The sequence below is a fragment of the Antechinus flavipes genome, chromosome 4 (assembly GCF_016432865.1).
Source record: "Antechinus flavipes isolate AdamAnt ecotype Samford, QLD, Australia chromosome 4, AdamAnt_v2, whole genome shotgun sequence".
NCBI lineage: Eukaryota > Metazoa > Chordata > Mammalia > Dasyuromorphia > Dasyuridae > Antechinus > Antechinus flavipes.
This window is the reverse complement of record NC_067401.1, coordinates 218,831,902-218,844,142: the sequence shown is the minus strand read 5'-3', so window position 1 is coordinate 218,844,142 and position 12,241 is coordinate 218,831,902. Positions and strand designations below refer to the sequence as shown.

Sequence of the window (12,241 nt, the reverse complement as noted above, 5' to 3'; positions counted from 1 at the left end):
ATACAAAAAACCATTCAAATGTAAAGTATTTATCTTATTAGTAGCAGTAGTCATCATCATTCATGTCACATGGATTGTTGCTATTAGAAGGAGTTATTTACTTTTATGGAAAATTATTTACTTTAAAGGAAGCTGGGGTCCACAGAAGGTAAATGATACAAAAATAGTGACAAAGCAGATTAGAAATCAGGGCTTCCGAGTCCTCTGCATTTCTATACATGATAGTGCCTTTCTAAAATTATCATTACTATTTTCACCATAATTATTCTAATTAAACCATTTTTATAATTTCATTAGTAAAGTTATCTCTTATCATAGGGGTTAGGGGTGCAATGCCCCTGAAATCTGGAAAATCCATGCAAAATTTTTTGGCCCTCTCTTCATACCAGGGAAGAAGCCTGAATTTTTTTCTTTTATGGGGTGTACCTTATTGTAAAATTTGGGTTAAGTATTTGGTCATAGGTTCTTTGTCTTCTGCTGGTCTTCATGTGTCATCTGCAGCTTCTGCAAAAGTCCTTTCAAATCCCCATTTAATTTCTTATACTGATCCACGACATATTGAAATCTCAATGGGGAAAGTTGCCAATGTGGAAGGGGTATCTGAATAAGGATTTCCTAGTGAGATCAGCTTCTCCTTTGCAACTTATAGTTTTAAAGAGCTAGTTGTCTGAGGCATGGAGAGGTTAAATTTCTTTTCCAAGATCAAGTAACTGGTACCAGAGGCTCAATTTGAATCTACTTCTTCCTGATGTTGAAGCTGGATTTCTAGCCATTTTACCACAAAGACTCATTATCATTATTATTAATTACTGGCCTTTAGGAATTGATATAACATTGAGACCAAATATGTAATCAACATATGTCTATTTCAGTCATAAGTCTATTACATATAAGTTATTTTTATGTAATTTTTACTTTTTCCCCCTACCCTAATGTGTGATTGAATTGAATTTTGAGGAGAAAAAAAATGTTTATGCAGAAATTTGTGAGAATCCAGAGTCCTCATTCTAGCCAACAAAGGATCTCATTTTGGAGTGGGATTGGAAGATGGTCTTGAAAGAAGAGGAGGAGAGGTCTTGACAAATGGGAGATGAGTACTGTCTCACAGTAGATAATCGAAGAGGGTGATCTATAGTGAGATCCTATCACAGGAGTGCTGGCTAATTTAATGTGGGTTACCTAGCTTGAACTAGATTAGCATCAATAGTGAGGAGAATAACTTTGATATGAGATACTACTAAAACTCAGCAGAAGGCTGAAGGTAAGAAAAATGACATGACAATTTTGACCCAACCAAAGAGAAAAAGATAACAATAATCAAAGCCTTAGCCCAAAATTTTGCTAAGAGAATTAAAAGATAATTTTTTTTTGCATTTGACAGCATTATACATATGACTCAATATTCTGTTTCACCTTAAACAATTCACTTTTATTTATTTTTCCCAAAATAATTATGCCCTATTTTACATATCTCGCTTGTGGTTTATAATGTTTTTACATATGTTATTTTATTTAATCATTCTCTACCATTTTCCCTGCAAATAAAAACCAACTCTGTGATGTTGAGTGATTTGAAATTAGACAGTAAGTGGCACACTTGGCCTTGAACCTATCCAGGTTTAATTGCTGAGCCTAGAACTTCTGAATCTAAGTTCAATGCATTTTTCACTATGTCATACGACCTGTTAAATAATGCTACCTATAATTTCCTTTTCAAAATATCAGTCATTAGACATTTATTCATCTCCTACTATGTACTAGGCATGGTAAAACAGTGGTACTTAAAAGGTTCAACAGGAAAACATCTTTGAGTTCCTAGACCTCCTCTCCAAGGTTTTGCTAATGTTCTTCTGTATGTTTTGCTAATGGTTTGTATATGATTAAATATATGTATGTTATCTCTCCCATTAGGGTGTAAGCTAAACAGAGACTGTTTTGCTTTGTCTTTGTATAAAAAAAAAAGTACCTGACACACAATAGGTGCTTAATAAATGATTGTTTTTTCTTTCTTTTTTTAGTTTTTTCTTTTTATTTAGAACTTAAATACAAAATAGGAAGAAAAAAAAACAGAAAAAGGAAAGGCATTGTCATATGCACAGAGAACTTAAGAGAGAATTCCAAATATGAAACAATAAATTTTCAAGAAGGTGTATCTAGGGCAGAGATTCCAAACATGGCTACCATGTGAGGACCCTCTGCCAACTGGAGAGCGCCCTCCTTATCTCTCCCTTCACTTATACTTTAACTTTGCTTACCTAATAATAAACTTCTTTTATCAATTAAAAAAAAAAAAAGACGGTGTATCTAATAAATACTATATATTATATTCAGAAATATCCATCTTTTCTTTGCCTTCTTGTACGTTTTTTTGGTTCTCTGCTGTGACCATTTTACTTTATTCTTTTTTCCCCCTTTCCTCTTCCCTACCTCCTCCAAGAAGGCTACAGTTAAACATAGATATATTTTTAATAAATGACTATTGATTGAATGCTTGTCTAAAAGAATTAGAAATTATATAACCACAATAATGATAATAGTTCACATTTATATAGGACTTTAAAGATTTGCAGAGTATTTTATGTGTTATTTTATTTGACCCTCACAGTTGTCCTTCTAAATGGATACTATTATTATTTTCCCATTTTATAGATGAACCTTAAAACTGTTAAGTGGCTTGCCCTGGGTTATACTATTAATAAGTAGCTGAGCTGCAGTTGTAAACTATGATTTTCCTGTTGCTTAGTCCATCAATCATTCCACTTGTCCAGCCTGTTTTTCAGTGTGGTTCAGAATAGAAGAGTAAAGGCCTAAGGGAGTCCCTTCAGCAGTATAAACAAATCAAGAATTGTCCTCATAATTTTACACATTCTTTAGCTAATTCCAAAAGAGAAGTGGACAATCAGGCCTTCAAGGACATCACATGAAACAGGGTTATTCTGCAGGACAAAGGATCTAGGGACAATTATACTAATTGTTAGAACATATGTCTTTCATATCCTTGGTAGGCGTTGACAACTTTCATTTAGTTGTGTTGGTAATGAACCAGCCACTTTTTCATACTGAAACTAACTCATCCATATCAGAGTTATTTTTCTTGGCAGTGTGTATAAAAGGCCATTCATAAATATTACCCAACTTAATACTGGCTGAATTTGGTCAGTGTAGTAGGCAAAGGCTTACTGCTTCAGAGTGTCAAAAAGTGAAATCACCAAGTAAAAGTTATATATATATATATAATGTGTGTACACATGTATACATATACAAAGCAGCATAAATGTAACATCATGCAGAAATTACAGACATGAAATCCTAATATAAATTGCACATGGATTATGTTTTATTCTTTTTGTAGGTTTCTTCCATAGAGACTTAAAACCTGAAAACCTCCTTTGCATGGGACCAGAACTTGTGAAAATAGCTGACTTTGGATTAGCCAGAGAAATTCGATCGAGGCCACCTTATACAGACTATGTGTCTACAAGATGGTGAATACTATTTGTTCTCTCTCAAATACAAAAAATAATATTTCTTTAAAGGAAGAACCAACACTATAAGGATGACATTAAAGTTGTTATGCTATAGTAACATTACTATTTTATTAAGAGAAATATTTTGGATAGATATTATTACATTATATAGAATACATAGTTCATATTGTACATTTTCTGTGAAGGGCATTTTTTCCCTTATTTATTCATATATAAAAAGAATATTTTATTGATAAAAAACATTTTTGCCTGAAGGCACTTCAGTTGCAGAAATATTTGTGTAGAATGAGTATGTTTTGTAGTCTTATCTGAAATAAATACAAAGAAATATTGAGGAATTATGCATAGCTCAAAGGTATCAATGTAAACCATAACCCATGACTTCTCCAAGACCCTGGGCTCACATCTAAGTTTTATGAGCCATGAAGATCAGTTTCTCTTTTTGGAAGAGTAATTCCTTTGGAATTATTTGTAACCTTTAGAAGGACTCAGCATAGTAAATACATGTTGTGTATAGAACTGCCTTTTTCGTACCATGGAACTTCAGAAGATGCAAAGGGCTCATGGTATCTCATAAACAGATATAGAGACATATATAGCATTGAAGTAAAAGAAAACTGAATGTGGAATTTTTGTTGAAGCAATTCTTTCTAGACATTCTAGGAAGTCCCATTTTTCCACAGTGCCCTACACTGCTCCCCAAAGACTCGTAGTATCATTCTATGTTTTATACAGAACCTCATAAGAAAAACTTCTTTCCATAATGTTGACTCTAATATGCTGATGCTGATACTTATGAACTATATCTCATATGATAGAATACATGTAGCCCAGTGGATTAAAATACTGTATTTTTTCACAAATTCATCTCTGTGCCAGGTTTATATTTCATATTTAGCTAAACAAAAAAATGAAATTTATAAATTCTTTCACTGGTGTTAATTACATTATTTAATTTAAATTTAAATTAAGGAAAGTAATAATAAGCAAATCACTTTTGTTACCCTAGGTATCGGGCTCCAGAAGTTCTCCTGAGATCTACCAACTACAGTTCTCCTATTGATGTCTGGGCAGTGGGATGCATCATGGCAGAAGTTTACACTCTACGGCCTCTCTTCCCAGGTGCCAGTGAAATTGATACAATATTCAAAATTTGCCAAGTACTGGGAACACCAAAAAAGGTAATAAGGTGGGATCTAGATCCATAGGCCAAAGATTTTGATTTCTTTGGGTCTCACCTCCTTAACTTTCTTCATCATTAGCAATGTTGCCCTTCCCGTTCTATTTTTTTTTCCTTTTTTTCCTCCTCCCTTTAGTTCTGTATCTCTAACCTGTTCCTCCTTCCATTTCTCTGACCATTTTCCTGCCTCTTTTACTTATATATCTTCCTCTGTTGTCCTTTACTTATGGGTTTCCCCTGAGCTTCAGTCTTCAGCCACAAATAGCTTATTCCTCCTTAGAACTGTCATTTTAATTTTTCCCTTTCTGCAAGTGACTCCCATGCTGTTTGACTGGTTTCTCTTCCACAGCACCATTTATTGCATATTTCACATTAATATCTTTCATCACTTCTGGCTCAGGAAATTTAGACTAAGCTTTATCTTAGTAGCCAAACCTGGTCCTCTTCCCAATTTCTTTTCATCCAACACAGAAATTGTATCATTTTCTCCCCTTTATTCAAGCTCCTACTTTAGGAGTCAAACATAACTCCTCCCTTTTGTTTAACCTCCATATTTAATAGGTCATCAGGTCTTAGGAGACCCAACTTTATAATGTTTCCTGAAAGCATTATTTCTTTTCTATAATTATTTCCATTCTAATTCATCCAGGTTTTCATCATTTTGCCATAATTATTACAATCATTTCCTAATTTATCTTTCTGAATTTAGGTAGTCAGATAGCACAAAGGATAGAATACTAGACCTAAAATCAGGAAGATTTGAGTTCAGATCTGGCTTGAGACACTTCTTAGCTATGTGATCAAAAATACAAATCATTTTTAACCTGCTTGCCTCAGTTTCCTTAAGTGAAAAATGAGTATAATATAATAATAGCACTTAGTTCCTAGGGTTGTGATGAGACTCAAATAAAATAATAAGAATAAAGCATTTAGCATAGCATTTGGTATATAGTAGGTATGTAATAAATGCTTGTTTTGTTTCCCATATCTTTTCCATTTAATCTCTTTTCCCTCTAGTCCATTCCGCATAGCACCTACCTTTTTTCTGTCTATCTGAATCCTATAAATCTTTTAAGACACAATTAAAGTCTCATACTCTTCATGAAGCCTTCCTTCAATAACCTGACTTATTTTTATTTCTCTTTCTTTCTAACTCTCATAGTGCTTATTTTCTGTAAAAACATTTTTGATCTTTTGGGTCATTGTTTATAATAATTCTAGTAATTTTATTTCAGATTGATATTTAATTTTTGTGCTGTTTTTTGTGTGTGCGTGTGTGTGCACTTCACCTTACAACTACAGTATAAAGTCATTAACTAGGAAATTCTGTGTTTTTCTTCTTAGTATCACTCCATTCCCACAAGTACCTAACACTTCTCTGCCCAAAGTAGTATTTGCTTTATAAATGAATGAAAGCAAATGAACAATTACTATATATTCTCAGGTTCCATAATTTTCATATTGTTACCTATACCTGACATTGCCAAAGAATAAGATATGTCTACCAATGGATTAAAAAGATTCAGAAAGTCTCTGTCTGCCCCGGGGGAGTTTGGGATCCAGGAAACTTTTATCTGCATCTGGGCAAGAGAAAAACTCTCTGGATTCTCCTCATGTAGAATGATCATATAAATCATATAAAATAATTCTATTTTATTCTAAATAGATTCTAAATAAATTCTAAATTTCTAGCTTTGTTCTGGTGGTGATCTATTGCTCCCTGGTTGGTTAACACAAATTGGGAGGAAGGAGAAGAACCTCAGTCCATAAATATGTTTCCCATTCACAATACTTAGCCCCCAGAATTGCTAATAGAGTTCATCAATTTTGTTTTAAATTCAGGGTGTCCAGCAGAATGTCCAGCATTCATTTTAGTTTATTGAACCAACTTTAAAAGCAAGCAAACAAACAACTTGTCTATTTATAGTTAGTGGAGATAGCAGTGAGATGTCAGTAGATATAAAAGAGCAGCTTGCTAACAGGAACTCTCAGAAAATACAGAAGAAGAGGAAGTAGGACAGGCAGTTGTGAACTAGAGAGCAATGGAGTATTGTAGAATATCTTTGTTGCTTGTGTATATTCTCATTCTGATCATTTAGTCATTGTTTGTAAGGAATAATACTGTGGAACCATGGTCCTTTAAATGGTTTTTGTCATGTTGCAAGGCAAATCATATATTCAATATATATTAGCTATATTCAATAAAGTTCTGGTATTCTCTAGATCCTCCAATTACCTCGTATTTGTGTGGGGCTAGGTTTGGAGTAAAAGACTCAAATTCAAATCTCAGCTTTTTTACTTAACTACTTGTATAATCTTGGGCAAATCACTTAATTTCCAGAATGTATTTAGACAAAAACTTATTTTTCTTTTCTTTTTAAATTTTCCATAGTCATAGTTTTCAACATTCATTTTTGGTAAGACTTTAAGTTCAATTTTTTTCCCTTCCTCCCTTACCTCATCCCTCTCCAAAACAGCAAGTAATCTTTATAGGTTAGATATGTATAATTCTTTTAAACATATTTCCATATATGTCACAATGTGCAAGAAAAATCAGATCAAAAGGGAAAAAAATCATGAGAAAGAAAAAAAAAATGAGCCAACATAAAAAGGTGAAAATACTATCCTTTGATCCATATTCAGTCACCATAGTTCTCTCTTTGGAGATGGATGGCATTTTCCATCCCAAGTTTACTTGGAATTTATACGCTTCTTAAACTGTGTGGATCATGACTTCATATGGGATTGTATAACTGAATGTGGGAGTCTTGAAATTATGATTTATTATTAGTAAATATTTGATCTGAATACTTATTTTATATATCTATATACCTAGGCTCAAGTAAAATTTTTTTCTGGCAAAAAGGGTTTGTTACTGGAAAAAGTTTAAGAAGCCTAATTTAGAATAGATAGTTCTTAGGAGCTCTTCCAAATAATCATCCCCTAACTAGTGATCTATATAAATGTTATATTCTCCCATTATAAAATGTAGTATCTTGTGAGCAGGGATTGTTTTTTGAATTTCCAGGCTTCTAACACAATGCCTTGCACCTATTAGACAATTAATAAATGCTTTTTTAACTTAATTGAATAGGTATTTAAATTGAATTGAATTGTATTGCTACAGCTCGAGTAGGCTTTAAGATTGGTGCTTGTCCAATTCTATTGGACATTTATTAAGCACGCGTTATATGGCAGGACATTCCACTAGTTGAGGGGGATTTTATCAATAAAGTGTAATAGTACCTGCTTTTAGGAAAAATTTACACTCTTTCCAGTTTGTTCAGTTGTTTCAATTCTGACTCTGTGAACCCTTTTTTTTTTTTTTCTTGGCAAAGATACTGAAGTGGTTTTCCATTTCCTTTTCCAACTCCTTTTCCAGATGAAGATTTAGAGAGGCAAATGGGGTTAAGTGACCTGCCCAGGGTCACACAGCTAGTGTCTACAGGACACATTTGAACTCATGAAGTCTTCCTGACTCCTGTTATAGCATACTATGCATTATGGCACCACCTAGTTCCTCATTCTTTCCAGAGAGTATCTTAAAAAGTTTCTACTATACAACAACTGTGTTCAAACAAAAATAATTAGAGAAATAATTAAAGAACTAGACTTAGAGGTGACTTTGGAGACCATTTAATCCAATCCTTTCACTTTACAGAATTGGAAACTGAGATTCAGGAAAACTAGGTGACTTTCCTGAAATTGTATAAAGAGCAAATGTCAAAAGTGACACTTGAAGTTGAGCCTACAATTCGAGAATCAGTGTTCTTCCTAACAAACACACTGCTTTCAGTATCAAATGAGATAATACAATTTAAGTCCCTAACAAACCTTAAAGTATTATTTAAATGCTAGCTTTTATTATTAATTTTCAGGAGATATCTTCTTTGAAAAAGAAATTAAAAGTTAATAGTGTCTTTTATAATCTTATCAACCATATTCTTGACTTGTTCTTAAAGATTATCTATCAAGGCTAGCTTCTACCTAAAATTGTGGGCATATATAGAATGTGTGATGCTTTGGGACATTGCTTTGCAATAAGTAATATTTTTATTTCATATTGATATTTAATATCTCTCTCTCTCTCTCTCTCTTTCTCTCTCTCTCTCTCTCTCTCTTTCTCTCTCTCCCTCCTCCCCCCCCCCACCCCTTTCTCTTTTCCCTTGATCATCAACTAAGCAAGATTTTTTTTTCTTTTCAGAATGACTGGCCTGAAGGATACCAACTTTCTAATTCCATGAACTTCCGCTGGCCTCAGTGCATCCCTAATAATTTAAAGACCCTGATTCCAAATGCCAGCAGTGAGGCAATTCAGCTCATGAGAGACATGTTGCAGTGGGATCCCAAAAAGCGACCAACAGCTAGTCAGGTTTTCCTTCACATTTCATTACTCAATACTTTTCTTATAACATATTTCATCATTGATGTGGAAAGTTTTTCTTGATTTTTTTTTATGATTTTTTTTTTGTCCAGACCTATAATTTCATTAGCACCAGCATTTCTGGAAGTAGGGTGGGAAAAGACCCCTTTCCTCTCATATAGAAACTATTTCCATTAATTGAAATTGTGATTGACTCGTAAGTCTTTGAGATTGGGGCACCACAGAGTTAAGCAGATTGTCTAATGCTTACCCAGCTATTTGGAACTTGAATCCTGGGGTCCCTAGCTCCAAGGATGACCCATTATTTATTGTAAAATATTCCATTTTAATTCTACAAATATAATTAGAATTGCTTTTATTGGTGCTTTGAATGAAATGTATTTGAATCCCATATGTGCTCGTAGGTAAAATGTAATCATTTTAAATATTAAGTTTATAATGATTACAGGGAAGACTTTTTAAATACAAAAACAAAATACTTTTGGTTTTGTGTTAAAAAAATAGACATATTATATATGTTATCATATATTAAGTAATAATGATGATGATATAAAGAGCAATAGTTTTTGATTTAGAATAACTGGATCCTAATTTGAAGAAGATTCCCTGAAGTTTTTAGGCATTTAAAATTCTAAAGCTAACAGTAACTATTTCATCTATTAAATGTATAATGTTGGTTTTATTAGCTTAAACTGACTTAAACAATTGAGCACACACATACATGTGTTCCTTCTTCAAAGAAAGAAATAATCTGTTCATTTTTTTTAAACTAGAAGTATAATTTTATCAGTGTAGGCAACTTTTTTTTTTTAATAACTTTTTATTGACAGAACCCATGCCAAGGTAATTTTTTACCCTTGCACTCACTTCTGTTCTGATTTTTCCCCTCCCTCCCTCCACCCCCTCCCCCAGATGGCAAGCAGTCCTTTACATGTTAAATAGGTTACAGTATATCCTAGATACAATATATGTGTGCAGAACAAAACAGTTTTCTTGTTGCACAGGGAGAATTGGATTCAGAAGGTATAAATAACCCAGGAAGAAAAACAAAAATGCAAGTAGTTTATATTCATTTCCCAGTGTTCTTTCTTTGGGTGTAGCTGCTTCTGTCCATCCTTGATCAATTGAAACTAAATTAGCTTCTTTATCAAAGAGATCTACTTCCATCAGAATACATCCTCAAACAGTATCGTTGTTGAGGAATATAATGATCTCCTGGTCCTGCTCATTTCACTTAGCATCAGTTCATGTAAGTCTTGCCAGTCCTCTCTGTATTCCTCCTGCTGGTCATTCCTTACAGAACAATAATATTCCATAACGTTCATATACCACAATTTACTCAACCATTCTCCAACTGATGGGCATTCATTCATTTTCCAGCTTCTAGCCACTACAAATAGGGCTGCCACAAACATTTTGGCACGTACAGGTCCCTTTCCCTTCTTTAGTATTTCTTTGGGGTATAAGCCCAGTAGAAACACTGCTGGATCAAAGGGTATGCACAGTTTGATAACTTTTTGAGCATAGTTCCAAATTGCTCTCCAGAATGGCTGGATGTGTTCACAATTCCACCAACAATGTATCAGTGTCCCTGTTTTCCCACATCCCCTCCAACATTCCGCATTATCTTTCCCTGTCATTCTAGCCAATTTGACAGGTGTGTAGTGGTATCTCAGAGTTGTCTTAATTTGCATTTCTCTGATTAATAATGATTTGGAGCATATTTTCATATGGCTATAAATAGTTTCAATTTCTTCATCTGAGAGTTGTCTGTTCATATCCTTTGACCATTTATCAATTGGAGATAGCTTGATTCCTTATAAATTAGAGTCAATTCTCTATATATTTTGGAAATGAGGCCTTTATCAGAACCTTTGACTGTAAAAATGTTTTCCCAATTTATTGTTTCTCTTGTCTGCATTTGTTTTGTTTGTACAAGAACTTTTCAATTCGATATAATCAAAATTTTCTATTTTGTGGTCAATAGTGATCTCTAGTTCTTCTTTGGTCATAAATTCCTCCCTCTTCCACAGGTCTGAGAGGTAAACTATCCTATGCTCTTCCAATTTATAATCTCATTCTTTATGCCTAGGTCATGAACCCATTTTGACCTTATCTTGGTGTACGGTGTTAAGTGTGGGTCAATGCCTAGTTTCTGCCATACTAATTTCCAATTTTCCCAGCAATTTTTGTCAAATAATACATTCTTATCCCAGAAACTGGGTCTTTGGGTTTGTCAAACACTATATTATTATCTTTAATAATATTGGCTGTTTTGTCCTTTGAACCTAACTTATTCCATTGATCAACTAGTCTATTTCTTAGCCAATACCAGATGGTTTTAGTAACTGCTGCTTTATAATATAATTTTAGATCTGTTACAGCTAGGCCACCTTCATTTGATTTTTTTTTTCATTAATTCCCTTGAAATTCTTGACCTTTTATTTTTCTATATGAACTTTGTTGTTATTTTTTCTAGGTCATCAAAGTAGTTTTTTGGGAGTCTGATTGGTATAGTGCTAAATAAATAGATTACTTTAGGTAGTATTGTCATCTTTATTACATTTGCTTGCCCAATCCAAGAGCATTTAATGTTTTTCCAGTTGGTTAGATCAGACTTAATTTGTGTGGAAAGTGTTTTGTAGTTTTGCTCATAAAGTTTCTGATTTTCCCTTGGCAGATAGATTTCTAAATATTTTATACAGTCAGTAGTTACCTTAAATGGAATTTCTCTTTGTAACTCTAACTGTTGGGATTTGTTAGTGATATATAAGAATGCTGATGACTTATGTGGTTTTATTTTGTATCCTGCAACTTTGCTAAAGGTGTGGATTGTTTCTAATAACTTTTTAGTAGAGTCTCTGGGGTTCTCTAAATATACCATCATATTATCAGGAAAGAGTGATAATTTGGTTTCCTCGTTGCCTATTCTTATTCCTTTAATCTCTTTCTCAACTCTTATTGCCAAAGCTAACATTTCTAATACAATATTAAATAGTAATGGTGATAGTGGGCAATCTTGTTTCACTCCTGATCTTATTGGGAATGGTTGCAGTTTGTCCCCATTACATATGATGCTTACTGCTGGTTTTAAATAGATGCTACTGATTATTTTAAGAAAAGTCCATTTATTCCTATACTCTCAAGAGTTTTTAATAGGAATGGATGTTAGATTTTATCAAATGCTTT

The 12,241-nt window shown here is 33.4% G+C and overlaps 1 protein-coding gene across 1 annotated transcript in view; it reads left to right on the top strand.

The window, feature by feature from the left end:
• Window positions 1-12,241, top strand: part of CILK1 (ciliogenesis associated kinase 1) — an 83,483-nt gene that overhangs the window by 45,806 nt on the left and 25,436 nt on the right. Inside the window, 3 exon segments of the mRNA XM_051997158.1 lie at window positions 3,353-3,485; window positions 4,498-4,669; window positions 8,873-9,040. Coding sequence (XP_051853118.1) covers window positions 3,353-3,485; window positions 4,498-4,669; window positions 8,873-9,040 — 473 coding nt within the window.